Source organism: Taudactylus pleione, unplaced genomic scaffold (genome assembly GCF_031769625.1).
Source record: "Taudactylus pleione unplaced genomic scaffold, aTauple2 ptg001594l, whole genome shotgun sequence".
In the NCBI taxonomy this organism is placed as follows: Eukaryota; Metazoa; Chordata; class Amphibia; order Anura; family Myobatrachidae; genus Taudactylus; species Taudactylus pleione.
In genome coordinates, this window is record NW_028285991.1 from 267,935 (window position 1) to 286,772 (window position 18,838).

Below are 18,838 nucleotides of genomic sequence, written 5' to 3' on the forward strand. Positions count from 1 at the left end.
TCTGCCCTCAAGGCAACAACCATCCCTGAGGCTGCTACCGGCCCAAAGGCCACATCACCACTCATAGGCCCAGAGGCCTCAACCAGTCCAGAGGCTGGTACTGGCCCAAAGGCCGTATCTCAACTCATAGGCCCACAGGCCTCAACCAGCCCACAGGCTGCTACTGGCTCAAAGGCTGCATCACTACTTTTAGGCCCTCAGGCCTCAACCAGCCCAGAGGCTGCTACCGGCTCAAAGGCCGCATCACAACTCATAAGCCCACAGGCCATAACCAGCCCAGAGGCCGCTACCGGCCCAAAGGTCGCACCATAGCTTACTGGCCCTCAGGCCTCAATCAGCCCAGGGGATGCGACAGGCCCAAAGGCTGCATTACAATTGTACAGCCACATCTTGCCAAAATACTCCAGCCCTCAAGGCTGTGCAGGACTTTTCCCCACTAGTGACTCTGAGTGGGTATGAAAATAAGAACAGATTTCTGTCTCACATGTGAAATGGACAACCTATATGCCAAACTTGAGAAGTGCAAATTTGACATGAAGGAGGTGTCATTCTTGGGATATTAAATCTCTTCGCAAAGCTTCTCTATGGATCCTGGCAAGATAAAAGCCATCTTGGATTGGGAACAACCCACAATGCTGAAGGCCATCCAGCGATTCTTGGGCTTTGCTAATTATTATCGGAAGTTCATTAAGTCCTTCTCCTCGAATGTGTCACCCATTGTGGAGTTAAGGAAGAAAGGAGCAGAGGTTGTGAATTGGTCTCCTCAGGCTATTCGGGTCTTTAGTATCCTAAAAGAGGCTTCTGTGTCAGCTCCTGTCCTCCAGCATCCCAATCCTGAGTTTCCCTTTATTTTCGAGGTTGATGCATCGGAAGTTGGAGTAGGTGCTATCCTGTCGCTGAAGAATGTCAAAGATGGCAAGCTTCACCCATGCTACTTTTCTCATAGAAGTTTGATTCAGCAGAGAGAAACTATGACATGGGCAATCGAGAGCTTTTGGCCATTAAGTGGGCCTTTGAAGCCTGGAGATACTGGTTAGAGGGGGCTAATCATGTGGTGATGGTTCTCACGGACCTTAAGAATCTTGCCTATATTGAGACTGCAAAAAGGCTGAATGCTAGACAGGCCTGCTGGGCCTTGTCCTTTACTCAATTTAATTATGTGATCTCGTTCAGACCTGGATCTAAGAACATCAATCGGATGCCCTGTCTCAAAGTTTTCCATCACTCATCCTCCAAGAGCCTCGGAAGAGAACAACGTGCCAACATCCAGAATCCATTTTGCTGTGACCAGGACCATGGCAGATTCTCTCAGCTCGTGCCAGTCTGAAGCCCCTCGTGAGACACCATCTGGAGTGCTCTTTGTCCCTGAGAGACTGCGCAAGGAGGTGCTGAAGGATTTTCATTCTTCCAAGACGGGGGGTCATCCCAGCATCACCAGAACTCTGGAACTGATGTCCCGTTCTGTTTGGTGGCAGTCCATGTCATGGGACACTCAGGAATTCATCTTGGCATGCGATGTCTGCTAGAGAAATAAGACTCTCCGGACCACTCCTCAAGGGTTGCTGTGTCCTCTTCCTATGCCCTCTAAGCCATGGTCCCATTTTGCTATGGACTTTGTTGTCGACCTGCTAGTGTCCTCACGTTGCTGTGTCATCTGGACTGTCGTGGATCGGTTTTCCAAAGTGGTGCACTTTAATCCCTTGAGCAAGTTACCATCTGCTAAGGAGTTGTCTACATTATTTATCCACCATGTCTTCAGGTTCCATGGACTTCCAGTAGACATCGCACTGGATCGTGGTACGCAGTTCGTTGCTCAGTTTTGGAGATGCTTCTGTGCCGATCTGGGTATCAATGTCAGCCTATCCTCAGGATACCATCCACAGTCCAATGGTCAGACGGAGCAGGCCAATCAGTCATTGGAGCAGTTCCTCCACTACTTCATTTCCAAATGTCAAGATGATTGGGTGCCACTTCAGCCCTTTGCGGAATTCGCATACAATACCTGCCATTCTGCATCCTCCGTCTCTCCTTTTTATTGCACCTATGGGACACATCTTAGGAGTAATTCATTTGAGCCTTCTGCTATGGGAACTCATGTCTCTTCTTCTGTGTCAAGGCTATGGTCAGTATGGAAGAAGGTACACCAGGCTCTCCTTCAAGCGTCTGGGCAATCCAAGGCACGGGCAGACAAGCATCGGGGACCATGTCATTTCAGAGTCGGTGAACTGATGTGGCTATCTTCCAGGAATATCAATCTGCGCCAGAGGTTGCAGAAAATGGGGCCAATGTTCATCGGGCCATTTTGCATCATTGCCCAGATCAAACCCGTAGCCTTAAGGCTGAAGTTACCGAAGACCCTTAGAATCAACAACACATTTCATTGTTGTCTCCTCAAACCAGTGTTATTTAACTCCAGGTGCACTTCTAGACGTCCAGTCAAACCTCCACCAGTTCTCTTCCAGGGGCGCCAAGAGTTTGTGGTGGAGAAGATTCTGGACTCTAGATTTTCTCGTGGACATCTTCCGTTCCTGGTCCACTGGAAAGGATATGGACCAGAGGAGTGTTCTTGGGTTCCAGAAAGATCTCTGCATGATCCCACCTTGCAGAGAAGATTCTATGAGAACTTTCTGAACAAACCAGGCTCTAGGGGTTCCTTAATACTTCGTCAAGGGGGAGTACTGTCACAAGCTGCCGCGCTGCCAATGCTGTGCGGGGTGAACGCCGGACAAGCGTTCACTGAAGTCTCCTCCTTCTTCCTGTTTGGATCTGTGGTTAGCAGCATATTGTTTGCAGTTCCAGTCCTGGTTGCTGCTCAGCCTCTGCACTAATTACTGCCTGTGTGCACTATCAGGTGCACACTGATTGATTCTCTTGTCTGAACACAGCCCAGGTGCTCAATAATCTGTCATTAGGGAGGCTTGCTCTGGTTGGGCCCTGTTTCTGTTAAATTCCAGCCAGCCCATCACTCCTGGCCGGTGATAGAGTTTCTCATACTTCCGGTTGTTCCAGTCTCCTGTTTTCCAGTCGAGTTCCAGAGCCAGTCTACTGTGTTTATCTAGTGCCGTTTGTCCCATCCAGGCAGCGCAGTCTGTATTCCACCTGCTCATGCTGCATGTGTCATCTAGGTGGCACGGTGCACTTCCTCCACCTGAAGTCTGTGTCCAAGGCCAGTGTCAACTCAGCGACATTGGCCACAACTCAGCAGTCCAAGTGTGCAATCCTGTGCACCGTCACCAGTGTCATCATGGCAAAACTGGTAGCAACTCAGCATTCTCAGTGGGCAATCCAGCACACCATCGCCAGTGTCATCCCGGCGGCACTGGTAGCAACTCAGCATCCTCCTGTCAAGTCATTCTGCCCTCAAGGCAACAACCAGCCCAGAGGCTGGTACCAGCCCAAAGGCCGCATCACCACTCATAGGCCCACAGGCCTCAACTAACCCAGAGGCTGCTACCGGCCCAAAGGCCGCATCTCAACCCATAGGCCCACAGGCCTCATCCAGCCAACAGGCTGCTACCAGCCCAAGGCCGCATCACTACTTTTAGGCCCACAGGTCTTAACCAGCCCAGAGGCTGCTACCGGCCCAAAGGCTGCACCACAGGTTACCGGTCCTCAGGCCTCAATCAGCCCAGGGGCTGCGACAGGCCCAAAGGCCGCATCACAATTATACAGCCGCATCTTGCCAAGATACTCCAGCTCTCAAGGCTGTACAGGACTTTTCCCCACTAGTGACTCTGAGCGGGTATGAAAATAAGAACAGATTTCTGTCTCACATGTGAAATGGATTATGGGCTTGATTCAGTAGCGATCGCAACTGCGATTACACACACAATCAGCCGATTGTTGCTTTCTGCGCATGCGTATGCATCGTAGTGAGCGAAGACTCCTCTGCGTTTGGGACTACAATTGAAGTGACTACGCAGACCCATCGCAGAGTGATTAACAGGAAGTAGAGTTTGGGAGTGGTGTCGTGGGAGGTTGGCGAAACGCTGGAGTGTCAGTGCGTTTGAACGCCTTACAGGGGCATGTATAAATTATCCACTGCGATGCCATACGCAGCTTGGGCTTTCACTGCATGCGATGAGATTAGAAATACCTGAGTAAGTTCAGACCTTGTGCAAGTGTGCGTGAGGCTGCGATTGTACTCAATGTTACCGATGGTTTCAGTCTTGCTAAGTATTACGGATGTGTGTAAGGTAAAGGGGGCATCCTTATGTTGGGCTGCGACGGCATTGCGATTGAAATCATTAGAATATCTTCGCAGTGAGACTGCGTACATAATCGCTATTGCAATCGCAATTTCGATCCTTACTGAATCAGCCCCCATGTTTGGAGACCTGAATAGTGTCAGAGGACTGTCTGATGAGATACACCATGGTTGGTGTAGCCTGGAGTGTGGCGGCGGCGTAATGGGCCAACCCCCTGCTTTACAATGCTGATATTACAGTCATTGTAAAGCAGGGGGGCTACGATGACGCGATTCAGTGCAAATCGCGTCATCAGCCTTCCCAGACTTTTCTGGTAGAGTTACCTTCTCTTTCAGAAGACCGGAAGCTGCATCCGATTTTCGGGAGGCTCCCAGCCAAACCGTGAGAGTAGGCAACTTTGGTTATTGGTCATCTTTAGTACATATACAAATAAGAAAACAGGAACAAAATTATTATTGTTATTATTGTGGTTCATTAAATGTACTTTTAATATATATGTATTATCTTCAAAACAAAGATTTTTTATGGGGCCCATACATCAGCAATCACAAAAAACTATCGGATTTTTTACCCGATTTAATGATTCTCCAATTAAAAAATATGCACCCATACATTGCCGATATGTATCAGCGATTTGAAGATCATTTTCACCAAAGAACAGATCTGCCAACCATGAAAGGCTCATTATTTTACTAGTGATGGTCAGCAAAATGGCTTAATAGTACCATACACTAGCAATCTATAGCCCTGATTGGTCGGCGTAATCTAACATGTTGGACAACCTGATTATTTTTTGGTCAGAATAGGTGATCTCTATGTTAGATTGTTTCTGGCACCACCTTTACTGTTGCAGGTCAGCTTTGGAAAACAAAAAGATTAAAATCCCGCTCTGAATCTCAGATTCCTAGAATTCTTTTATTTAGAATTTATTTTGTAGTATACTATATGCACTACCACAGATATCAATAAGTTTATTGTATTTTTTTATTTATTAATAAACCGAGGTTGCTATCAGCAGATATATTTTGCATCAAGAACAAGGAGACACTTTTTGGCTGTACACACAGGGCAGAGAATTTTATGTAAAAATATCAAATCCTTATTAGTGTCAATAAAAAAAAAACCAAATGTACCGATTGTACAATTACGTTAGAGCGATCCTTTTAACTTGAGTGAAATATTAAAAATTGTTTTGAAAGATATGTAAGAAAAATTAGAAAATTATTTAAAATTTTCTGCACCACACCGCTATCTTACTATACATTCAGGATTCAGATTATTCGGTATGTAGTGATAATTGGTACAAGTAAAGTGGCCTTTATTACCTGAGCACCTCTACATAGTTATTCCTATAGTGGTTACAGAATTGCACTAGGAATGTAGTACCAACTGTCATCACTAGATGGTGACGTTATTCCAAAAAGTAATATACAGAGTGGTCCATAAGTGTGGAAACACCCTTAAAAAGGAAATGAGTAAGGAAATATGAATCCAGTGAATACACATATGATATGGGAGTGTGGGAAAAGTTTTTAGGGTATGTCACCAGTATAGCGGCCATCTTGGATGCAACTCTAATTTTTTAATTGGGAAGGTAGTCATGCAACATATTATGTGCCCTCAAAATGTTCTGTGTATCCTAGTAAGCAGCAGGCACGTGTTGCTTCATTCACATTGCTTCATTCACAATAAGAAAAAATTCTCCTTTTTTATATTATAAGATGTGGTTGCGGTTGTTGGGATGAGGATAGTCACTTCCGAGACTATTAGCTAAAACAACATTGCTAGGGAGCATAACTGGGGGTCATGTGTAACCTTTGGGGTAAGCAGTCGGGAAGCCAGCGGACCTAATCCTGACAGCCAGCTTCCCGACTGTCATATACCGGCAAGGGTCTAAAGACAGGTGTCGATATGCCGACGCCTGTCATTAGACATACGCCGGAAGCCCGATGCCCGGCATCCCGATGGAAGGGACACCGGGCGCCGAGCGCGGATAGACGCAGGTGGGGGAGGGTTAGGTTTAGGGTTTCCGGGGGGGAGACTTAGGGTTAGGCACCCCCAGGAGGTTTATGTTTAGGCTAGGGGAAGGGTGGGTTACCTTTAGGCACCCCAGGGGGGACTTAGGGTTAGGCACCCCCCGGGGAACTTAGGTATAGGTGGCGGGGAAGGGGGGTTAGGTTTAGGCACTTAGAGGGGGGATTAGGGTTAGGCACTGGGGGGAAGGTTAGGGTTAGGCACCCTTAAGGGAGGGTTAGGTTTAGGGTGTAGAAATAGGTTAGTATATACTTACCTGGGGACGATCGGGATTTCCTCCTCTGCCAGGATGCCGCTGTCGAGATTCCAACCGCCGGGCATGGGTCCGGCGGGAAATCACACCGATTTCACCTTTGGGATGCCAGATGATGAGGATGTGCAGTACTTAATAAATTAATTTTTGTCCTCAAAATTCTACACACAATACCCCATAATGACAATGTGTAAAAAATTTTTGTGAGATTTTTGCAAATTTTATGAAAAAAATAAAACCTAAGAAATCACATGTACATAAGTATTCACAGCCTTTGCCATGAAGCTCAAAATTGATCTCAGGTGCATCCTGTTTCCACTGATCATCCTTGAGATGATCATACAGCTTAATTGGAGTCCACCTGTCGTAAAGTCAGTTGATTGGGCATGATTTTGAAAGGCATACACCTACTCTCCCAGGACTGCCAGGAGCCTCCCGAAAATCGGGTGCCGCTCCCGGCCCCCGCAAGAATAGGCAAGTCTCCTGGAATGGCCGCCGCCCCTCCTCCTCCCCCCTGTGCCCCCCCAAGAAAGTGGGCGATGCAAGGGGGAAGGGGGGTAGGGCAATGTCATGGTTTGCGTTGAATCTCGTCATTGTAGCCATGCCCCCTGCTTTGCAATGCCAGTAATGTTGTCACTATAAAGCGGGGGGCGGGGCTGCAATTGCGCCTGCACTCCCCTGCACCGCCCACTTAAGCCGCCCCCACACCCCCTGCTGCACTGACCTGGCAGCTGGAGGGGGCTGCCAGAATGTCGGTAAGTATGAGATAGATAGATAGATAGATAGATAGATAGATAGATAGATAGATAGATAGATAGATAGAATCTGATGAGTTGATATTTGCAACACCACCATGTGTCTGTTTTAGAAGCTTTAGTAAATCTGCCACTCAATCCCTGAGCTGAGATGATGAAAAACAGTACAATACAAAATTGCAGCAAATCAAGGATTAGTAGGGGTTGATTACAATCATCGGGAATGAAAACTGTGTTTTGGGTGGGTGGCAAATCACAGATATCAGTAAGGGAGGTAGACAAGGAATTATTAGTACAAATAGTTTGAAGGTGGGCAGCAGGAAAGAAACGAGCAGGGTCACAATTACACAGAGCAAAATGTCTATAGACAGCTATAACAGACTATGGGGGAAATTTATCAAGCCACGGAGAGAGATAAAGTGGAGAGTGAAAAAGTATCAACCAATCAGCTCCTAATTGTAATTTTTCAAACACAGCCTATAAAATTCCAGAAGCTGAGTGGTTGGTTTATCTCTCCAACATTTGATAAATCTCACCCAAAGAGTCAATGCTGCAATCAGCCTTATAAACTAGCATTGACCAATCCCAATACAGTGTGTGTGTCAGTTTAAGAGTATTTTTGGAGGAGCAGCATGAGGTTTGCTAGGGATGACCACCAAAGATATGACCATGCCCACTCTCCATAGTGAAGCGGCCTTGTCACTAAAATTATTTGACCACTTCGACTTTCCTAAGGAGGAATGGTCGTGTGCCACCACCTTGGACTTCTTACAATGCTGGGAGGTAATTTAAAATGTACAGACTCAGAAGTCCTGGAACACCTCAATTTCACTGTTTTTATCAAAACCTCTGTTTTTCCTTCTTTCACACACCCACCCACCCACATAATCCTTTGGACCACACTGTGACCAGCAGTAGGCAGCCTTTCAGGCAGCAGGGAAGGGGCGGTGCTGTCACATACTGAACCCATTCTAGTTTTACAATTGACTAAAATAGGTATGTGGTCTCATATACAGTGTGATTAGGGTCCTAATGGCTTCTTACATTAAAAAATGGGCATTATTTTCTGGATTAAGGGCAAATGTAGGACCTGACAATCCTCGATTCGTGTTTTCTTACCACAGGGGTGTTGAAGGGAGTGGGCTAACATGTTCCAAGTTCATTGATCCCTGTGTTAAACTGATCAATCATACTGTAATTTTGGACTAGTTCTATTTCTGGTCTGTCATGTACAAATTTATGGTAACATTTTTTAAAGTATTTTTTTGTCTTCTTTTAAAACTTTCAAGCAAAGAAGGATCTACAATTTTTTAAAAGACCAGTTTAAGAGGATTTTGGAAAATGCTGAGACACTTGGTCTGGTAAGTAATTTGTCCATTTCTATACACTTTCATAACTTGTTTATTCTATGGTATATTTCTAATAAACAGTGAAATATCCTTTATCTTAAATCTCCAAAATGTTATAATTGGTAAACAAACCTCACAACATATGCCAGAGCAGATCTCCTGTAGGCAGTGGTGGTACTGGCCTCCGGACACCTTCTGTCAGGGGTGCACCAGGGGCACACAGATAAATCCACCTATAACCGCTGCCAGTGGTGAGGCAGCATCCGTAGATGGCTCTATTTGTAGGGTCCGCGGAACCACAGTTTTGTTTTCAGGCATCACCGGCCCCAACTGGTGCAATAAAGTTTTTTTGTTAATTGCGAATCGCAATAAACAAAAAATACTTTATTGCACCAACCGTCGGCGGTGGCTGAAAAAATGCGACATGGCAGTCAGAGGACCTCAGCATGTAGAGAAGCAGGCAGGTGCTACCAGAAGACCCAGGAGAAGGTAAGTTGAGCTGGTGGGATGCAGAGGCAGTAGCTGGAGAGACACTGCAAGGCTGGTAGGATAAACAGTGGGGGCTGACTAGAGAGACAGAGGGGAGCTGCCAGGAGATACAGTGGGGGACTGGCTGTAGAGACAGATGGGGAATGACTGCAGAGACAGAGGGGTGCTGCCTGAAGAGACAGTGGGGGCTGACTGGAGAGGTAGGGAAGCTGGCTGTAGAGACACTGGGGGTGCTGGCTGGGGAGGCACTGGGGGCTGGCAGGAGAGACAGTGGGGGCTGACTGTAGAGATGGGAGATCGCTGGAGAAACAGTGGGGGTTTGCAGCAAAGACAGTGGGGGATAACTGAAAAGACAGAGGGGGGGTGGCTGTACAGAGTGGCAGACTGTATAGACAATGGGGTGCTGCCTGAAGAGACACTGGGCGTGCTAGCTGGAGAGACACTGGTGGCTGGCTGGAGAGAAAATGGGGCTGACTGGAGCTAGAGAGTCATTGGGGGGCTGGAACAAGCAGGAGCCACGTGGAGAGGGGGGCACCACCATCTATTTTGCAATCTGGTTGCCTGGAAAGAACTTACAACCTTGTACCAGAGGTTCTCAAACTCCGCCATTACTGACCAGGTTTGGGTCCAGATGTTAAATCAAATTGACTGATGTACTAATTAAGTCACCTGTGCTCAAACATGGATATCCTTAAAACAAGGACTGTAATGACAGAGTTTTAGAACCTTTGACATAGTTTATCTGGCACTTGGATCCATTAAGAACACAAATATAGAACAATATTGAATGGAGTTTAATGTGACCAAGAAAGTCACAATGCATATTAAATTAACAAAATAATGATAAAATAACATTCGGTAAAATACTTTTACAGTTATTTAAAATTAAAATGGATAATCCAAAATCTGAGAACTCAAAATCTTTAGTAGAAGACTCAGGAACCTTTCTTGTTTTTCATGAGTTTAAAACACAATTTTTTCACCTTCACCCCCTTCTTGTAACCTCACTGAAAGAGGAGTGTGTGTATGCGCATGGACTTTAAGACTTTTAAATGATAAATGTGTTTACTGGCACAATTTAATATAATATTACAGTTATATATAGGCAGTTACCGTGCTCAGGGCCTGATTCAGAGCCGCACCCAAAAAGCGAGCGCTCGCTCTGAATCAGGGTGGCCCCTTTTTAAAAAAAAAAAATTGCCTCCTGGACGCTTGCATAGCTGTGGGTGACCACCCACAGCTTTTGCGAGCGGCCAGGTTATGGTCGCGACCATTGCGACCATCGGGCTTGCGACGAGACCCTTGTGGTAGGGTCTCATTCCCACAAGTCCCAGTGAGCTTCCTGCTCTAATAGAGCAGGAAGCTCAACTACTGACATCACTAGTGATGTCAGTAGGGCTGCCCTCAAACGGCAGGTGTTCCTTCGGGAACGCCTCCGTTTGGCCAGCCACTCCCCCTCCCCGCCAACATTGACAGCCGCCTTGTTTTGTTGCGAGCCCCGGAGTGAGTGATTTCTCACTGGCTCCGGGGCTCGCACGCGGCGCGTGTGCACTGCCCACCCATCAACCCGCTTGCGAGCACATAGCGCTTGCGAGCGGGTCTGAATCAGGCCCTCAGCCCCTTATGATGTTTGAATGCGTTAATATATAAAACAGGCTAATTCAGGAAAATGGTGTCACACGGTTTAATGGTTAAACACAGTGTTAACCTTATATATACCATCACATTGCTGAATACAAGGATTAGATTTCAGTGTGAAAATCAATTCTAGTCTATTTGTAGCAGATAGATATAGTGGGGAGTTGGATACAGTGTGGGTACAAGGTTATAGTATGACGTAAAATATACAATGCAATATAAACAGATACAATATATACTGTAAACAGGTACAATATAGACAGATAGTGAGTTGGTATGCGTTTGTAGAGTCGTTGCTGCCTATGGCAGTTTTCAGCAGAGAGCGGCGTTCTGCAGTGCTGTGATACAATCGTTGGGGGGGGAGGGTTTGTGGAGAAGTATAGGGAATGATGGATGAAGATCTGGATTTTAGCACAGGTTGGAAAAGTATTTAGTAAAAATACTGGTATACTGGTATAGATAAATAAGAAAAAATATATATGATGATAGTGAGGGTGGACACGCAGAAAGTACCTCCAAAGGATGCATCAGTTCCAAGGTATCCTTACCTGGTTAGTGGCACTGTGATCAGCTGGGGTGATTTGCCAGCTTCCCTGCATCAGGTGCTGCAGACGACGTGCCGGATCGTTGGGCAACCTCTTCTGCTTGGGTGCTGGCTGGTCGGTTTGGTATGACCGTGACGTGCCTTTTGGGGTTAGCCGGGGGGAACTTTGGCTTTCTTCCCATGTGCTGCTCCGTGCTGGACTGCTGTGCGCGTCTCTCACTGACTGACTTCACTGACCTACCAACGCGTTTCGGCCGGTTTGGCCTTTGACTGGGGACAAACCCAGAGGAAGGCCAAAGTGGCCGAAACGCGTTGGAACCTATTGACACTTTCAACCGCTCACATGCGGCACAAGCACCTTCAGGCAGCTTCAGACCCCTGGCGTCACGTGACCGGGGCCTCCGGGCTCCAACCCGGAAGTCAGTGAGAGACGCGCACAGCAGTCCACTGCAGGATTCACTGACTTTACATTCACATTTTATGTGCAGTATAATGTACTATTCTCAGCCATTGTCTGTAAAAGATGGTTAAAAAACTGTGCTAAGTGGGCCTAATTCACCAGTAAACGCAATGCCAATATTTACGCAGAACGAGCATTTGTTTACTATTGCGCATTCACAGTGATTGCAGTGTGATTACATTCGCACAGAGGATCTATTCGTAAAGTGAGTGACAGGTCAGCATTTGGGGGAGGTAATGAGGGGGGTTATCCAAAAAATGCAGGTGTGTCTGAACGTTTGAATGCCTTTTCATGGGCGTGCATAAATTAGCCCTTGCAATTGCATTCAGAGTATGAGACCTCTGTGTGTGTCAGGAAAGGTGCAGTGTTTGCGACTGGTCAGACATGGCTTATATGCTGCGTAACTGCCCGATGTACGGCGATGGTACCGATGTGTACACAGTTGCGTGTCGTCGTAGGTATATGAGAAGGCAGCAGTGGGCATCCCTGTGCTTGGCTGTGCTTTGAAGGGCATTAGCATATTTTAGCAACTGCGATCTGTGAGAGAATGCAGCTGCGATTGCATTTGAGTCCTTTAGTGAATTAAGCCTAGTATTCTTCAATGGGATAACTAACAGGGAGTTTTATAGTTCTGTTATATAATTTACTTTGTACTCTAGGTTTGGTGACCCCTTAAGTAGCATTCACAAATACAATAAGAAAACAACAATTACTTTCAATTATGTTGGGTACGGGATCCTGGCGGTCACAATACCAAAAGCAGCATCCCGACAGTCAGAATCCCGACCCAATTAGGTAAGAACCCTAACCCTCCCATCCACAGCCTAACCCTCCCTCCCGCAGCCTAACCCTCCCACTAGTGCCTAACCCCTAGTCCTAAACCTAACTCTCCCCCTAACTGTAATACTTACCGTCAGGATTCTGGTGCTTGGATTTTGACTGCTGCGCCCCTTTTCGCGCAACGCCAGGATGTCATGCGCACATGTGCACAATGTCATGACGTTGCACACTTAGTGGGCGGGGCCGGCACAGGCTGCAACTGTGCCCTGTTATGGCCCTGATCTCACCCCCCTCTACAGAACACGCCCCCTCAACTAACCCCACCTCAATTAGGGCTGCTTCCTGAAATTTCCTGGGCTGGTTTTGCATCCCAATCCGCATTGCGAATTCAGGCAATATCACAGGGATTTATTAAAAATCCCTTGCAAGGACAGAGCTTGCAATAAAGCTCTGTCCCTGCGAATCCCCTCCGCGTCCTTATCACTGTATTTTTCAGAAAATGCATGCGCCGACCAGCCGCCGCTTCCCCCCTTGTAATCACGACCCCCTTGGTTGGGTTTTTACACAGGAATATTTAGAACAGCATTCGGGATGCAATCGGGAAGCCGGCTGACGTAAGCCCGACAGCCAGCTTCCCGACTGCATTATGCCGGTGAGGGTTAAATGACAGGCGTCTAAATCTAGACGCCTGTCATTTTTCTGACGCCGGGAGACCAGCGCGTGGGGGGGGGTTAGGTTTAGGGCTCCCGGGGGGTAGGTTGGGGTTAGGCACCCCCCTCGGGAGGGTTAGGGTTAGGCTAGGGGGTGGGAGGGTTAGGGTTAGGCACCCCCCCGGGGGACTTAGGTTTAGGCAGCGGGGAAGGGGGGGTTAGGGTTAGGCACAGTGGGGAGGTTAGGGTTAGGCACCCCTAAGGAGGGTTAGGGGGGTTAGGTTAGGTTAGTAGATACTTACCTTTGGACGATCTGGATTTCCAGCGCTGCTGTTTTGTCAGGCTGCCGCTGCTGGGATTCGAACTCCCGGCCATGCGGCCGCCGGGATATCATACCGATTCCCAGCATTCATGGAGCACTACAGATCCAGCTATACTGAATTCACTTGAGTACCATCCACAAACCACAGTATGCACTGAAAATATTCTATTCAATAATATTGAGATTGTTTTAAAGGAGATACATCCAATTTAATCATTTAGCTCCATCTTCTAAGACAGATTGAAGTAGCAGGTATTGCTAGCTAATGACGACCACTCGGTGTGCTTTCATTGCCTTCTCAGACACGATCACCTACTAATTCAGACTTTACCAATTGATAGCATTGAAAAATTTTGGAGTTCAACCCATTTAATGGTATGTACATTGATGTTTACTACATTAGTGGATACATATGTTATTTTGACAGTCACTGTGTAGACAGTGACTATGTCAAAACGAGAATGCCAGCACCATTATCCCAACAAGGGTGTACTAATTGTGTGGGCATTCTAGCATTTAAGCTGAGAGATTCACCTCAGCTTAAATGACTATAAAATATTGCTGATTGAAACATACAATGAACATGAATTACTGTACACACTAAAACTGTGTCTTCCATGTCTGTCTAGCATTGAGAACAGTATTAGTAGTTAGTTAGTGCTTTGTTTGTAGCTATGGCAGCTCTAAATTAGCTGTAATAAAATATAAATCTTACAATAAAATCAGTGAAAGTGTTAATTTTAAAAATAAAACATTTGAATCTGTAATACATAACATAATATGGCCATATCTTTTCTTGCTTTTTTCCAGCCAGGTAATGATGAAGAAATCCATTTCGATGCTGAAGTATTTTTTACAAAGCAAGCACTAAATGAGATTTTCAAACTCCTGAAGGATGAGGAATGGGACCCAGCCATACTGGAAAGACATATTCAAATTATTCCCCTTAATTTCAAGAAATATGATGAGCAGAACTGGAAATTCAAATTTGAAGACATGGATATTTATGTGCCAATGGTAGGACTTTATAACACAGTCTTAATAATTCTGAAGTCCTGCCTCCTCAGGGGCATGCAATAGCGGTCAGGAATAGGGCTTGCACATGTGAGTAACCACCCGTGGTGACACCCTGCAGCTGCCGGGTCCTATGGGGAAGTGACGCCAGCGATGATGTCACTTAAAAAAAAATAGGGGGGTTACAATAATGAGAAGAAGGCCTATAAGTCCCTCTAATTCCCAAACCCCAGCACTTAGAAAAGTACCCTCATTTGAAGGAGTGCTTTCCTCTCTTTCAAACAATCTACCCATATTGAAGCTAATATCTGGTGATCACACTGGTCATCAGACATAAACTCCCTGCACTACAGAAAATTAATGTAGACCAGACAAGGGGGAAGATCTCCCCAACCTGGCTACAAATAATTAAGAGACACTCATTTTAGAAAGAGGTAAGTCCCCTTTTGTAAATGTTGGGGCCCCTTAGTACGTATTGCCTGGTGATCACTTGAGAGCACCAATGTTACCCTATACTATGGAAGATGTACACTTTCTGTAAATTGGGATGAGGACACCACATGCCCTATGACCCTCCATAATGACACAGGTAATCGAGTCGTCACACATAATAAAAAGCACAGAGTTTCCACTTTTAAATTATGTGGCCCACTACTAGCTATGGAAAATAGACGTTCTCTGTATATGGGTGGGAGGTCACTACGTACCCTATCATGCTTATAATTACAAAATGTAGGGGTCACCCACATATGAAAGAGGGGAGTCTCCTCTTTTAAATTATGTGCCCCTCTTAGCAGCTATTGGTTGGTGATCACCTGTGATTACCAGGCAACATTTCCCAGCACTACAGAAAATAATAGTTTTCCATAGATGAGGAAAGGGCACATTGGCCCTGATTCAGAGCCGGACGCTCTGACCAGAGCACTCGCTCTGAATCAGGGCCCACCTCCATTAATATGGAGCGTCCTCCTGGACGCTCATATAGCTGGGGGTCACCACCCACAGCATATACGAGCGTGCAGGATGATGGTCGCGATGGTCTTGACCATCGCGACCATCGAAACTGCGAGCAAAAGCCTGCGGTTGAGTTTTTCAACCGCAAGGCCAGGAGTGATTTTGGCTCTATCAGAGCCAAAATCATTCCCACTGACATCACTAGTGATGTCAGTGGGGCCGGCTTCAGACGGTAGGCGTTCCCTTGGGAACGCCTCCGTCTGGCAGGCACGGCCCCGGCACGCCCACCAAAGGGGGCGTGCTGTCAGTCAGCATCGACAGCACGCCCCCTTTGATGAGACATTCCGAGCGAAGGAAAGTCCTTCGCTCGTCGCGTCTCGCGCATGCGCACGACGGAGCTCCCTCCGTCGTGCGCAGTGCAGACCATCGACCCACTTGCGAGCGGACAGCCGCTCGCGAGTGGGTCTGAATGAGGGCCATTGTGCCCTATATCCCCCACATTATCCCGCACACACATGAGGGCACCCTGTCTTGAAAGAGTGAAGTCTTCTCTTATTTACTGAAAATACAACGTATAATTTGTGTGGGTACTGCATAAAAAAATAAGTTACACTTTTTTAAAAAAAATTACCTTTACCACAAGGGTGAGAAAATCCTCAGCAGTGAAGGGGTTAATCAGATGACCGTTCAACCCTAATTGCACCATTATATAAATAATACATTTGGAGGGCAATACAAGTAATATAAAAGCGCAAAATGATAAAGTGGTTTATAACATAACAAGGTAAAAATCTTTAATGCATTTACAATCTGATGATTTAAAGGGCAAAGTAGGCTCCCACCAACCAGCATATTTTATTTTTATTAACTTGTCAATTTGACATATACTCTGTTTTTGTTTGGCACTATGGCCCTGATTCAGAGCCGGACACTCTTTCAGAGCGCTCGCTCTGAATCAGGGCGTTTTTTTTTTTTAGGAGCCGGCCTCCTGGCCGCTCGCTAAGCTGTGGTAGGGTCTCGTTCCCGCAAGCCCCAGTGAGCTTCCTGCTCTAATAGAGCAGGAAGCTCAACTACTGACATCATCACGAGTGATGTCAGTAGGGCGGCCCTCAAACGGCAGGCGTTCCTTCGGGAACGCTTCTGTTTGCCCAGCCACCCCCCCTCCATGCCTACAAAACGGGGCGAGCTGTCAATCAACATCGACAGCCGCCCCGTTTTGTTGCGAGCCCCGGAGCACGCGATTTCTCGCTGGCTCCGGGGCTCGCACACACGGAGTGCCCGGCAATCGACCCGCTTGCGAGCGCATAGCACTTGCGAGTGCATAGCGCTTGCGAGCGGGTCTGCATCAGGCCCTATATGCACATTTTAATGCATTTGATGCTTGCATTAATTGATCTCATTGCTCTAATTACTTAATTGATTTGCATATTTTTAAATCTTTGTTTGGCTCCTTGCATTGACATGCGTTGTGACAGCCAGATGAAAAATTTTGCGTCTTTGAAATACGTTGCAGTAACGTGAGGTTGTCTGGATTAACCTGTACCCATTGGTCGATGGGGAACAGTTTATACATGTTCCCCTTTTTGTTCTTTCGGCAGATTGTAAATCCATTTCTGGTTTTTAACTTGTCAAATAAAACACTTTGTCTGTTTAAGATTTTCTATTATTTACACTCTAAATACACTATATATTGCCAACTTCACTATTCATTCCCTTGACACAAAGGTGCACAATTAATCTCTTTAATTGCATGTCATCTCACTTTAGCAAACCAAAACTCATGTATATCACCTTGACACACTGAGCAACCTTTTCTATACAAAAAAAGTGGCGGTAATTAATGGTAGGTCCATACTCTAGAAAAGTATGTAGATGCTTATGTCATTCATTTCTTAAATTATTTCACTGATTTCTTCCTGTTTCTGTAGCAAGTTATAAAAAAGAAAAATTTCCCCCTGTGTACAACACAAACAAATAATTGCAAAAAAAAAAAACCTTAACAATTTAGGAGGAAAACATACTCCATCCATACTTGCACACTCTCTGCCAGACGACTCCCAAATTTGGTGAGAGCCTACCAGCTCCTGGAAAAGTGGGTATGTCTCCACCACTGCAACCACTTCTTAGGCGAAGTAGTAGGGGCAAGGAGCATGATGACGTGATTTGTAATGAATCGCATCCTCTCAGCCCAGGCCCCGATGTTGCAAAACTGGGAATCAAGGCAAGACATTATAGCAGCGGGTGCGTAATGATGTAAATTGTGAGAACCTGCCCCCATCCCGCCCACCTGGACCGCTCTCCTCCTGGACATCTCAGAGAGGAAGGGGAGTATGCTCCTACCTCTTTGGGAGATGCCTGTTTATTAAATGTAGCCTATCACCTCTCGTGTGTATAGATATAGATATATAATTTTATTTTATTTGTAGAAAATATTAAACTTTTACAACTTTGTCCTAGGTTTCCATTCTATTGTTTATTCTTTGTGGAATCGTGGAACTAATGTTAAACTGCTTTGAGGTAAGACTTGACATTTTTTGTAGTGTCTACAGTATGTAGTGAAACAAAATGACATGCTACTATTCAGGACATGAAGGGTAGATTTTGGGTTGCAGGACCTTTTCTCCCTGATACATTAGTTCCATGCTATGCATTGTTTCCAGTATTCTTTAAAAAAAAAAAAATACTGCTTTCTTTCCACTACTGTATCTCACAAACTGTGTCAACTGTGTAACCTGCAACCAATTTACAACAGTTAAAGTTACTTATTACCTAATGGCAAAGTCAGATCACAAGAGTAATGTAGACAGTAAATGATACAGTACCATAGTTTAGACGTTCTAATCAAACTTCTTGGTGAGTAGGTTATATTCTACTCTACAAATTACTATGCTGTATATTTCTTCAGTGCAGGCAAAAATGATGTTTCAGCGGACATATATTTTATGTTCTATGGCATATTTTGTGATTATTATTATTTATGTTTGTGATTATTATTATTTATGTTTGTTATGATGATGATTATTATTATTTTTAGGAAATGTGCCCCTAATATTTTAATCACCTGTTTTAAAGTATTGTTCTAATATTTAGCAGTTTGGGGCCTGATTCAGCAAGGATCGCAACTGCAATTATGCACGCAATCAGCCAATTGTTGCGTTCTGGGGGTGGTGACGTGGGGTGGTCAGCTAAACGCAGGTGTGCCAGTGCATTTGAACGCCGTTGCAGGAGAGTGCATAAATTATCCACTGCGATGCCATACGCAGCTTGTGTACTCACAGCGTGCAACAAGGTTAGCAATTCCTGAGCAAGGTCAGACCTTGTGCAAGTTTGCGTGAGGCTGCAATGGTACTTGATATTACCGAATGTATTGCAGTCTTGCTAAGTATTA

The 18,838-nt window shown here is 45.7% G+C and overlaps 1 protein-coding gene across 1 annotated transcript in view; it reads left to right on the forward strand.

The window, feature by feature from the left end:
• Positions 1-18,838, forward strand: part of LOC148442244 (uncharacterized) — a 65,699-nt gene that overhangs the window by 27,315 nt on the left and 19,546 nt on the right. Inside the window, exons 3-5 of the mRNA XM_088464129.1 lie at positions 8,540-8,611; positions 14,293-14,499; positions 17,908-17,967. Coding sequence (XP_088320255.1) covers positions 8,540-8,611; positions 14,293-14,499; positions 17,908-17,967 — 339 coding nt within the window. The remainder of the gene's footprint in view (positions 1-8,539; positions 8,612-14,292; positions 14,500-17,907; positions 17,968-18,838) is intronic.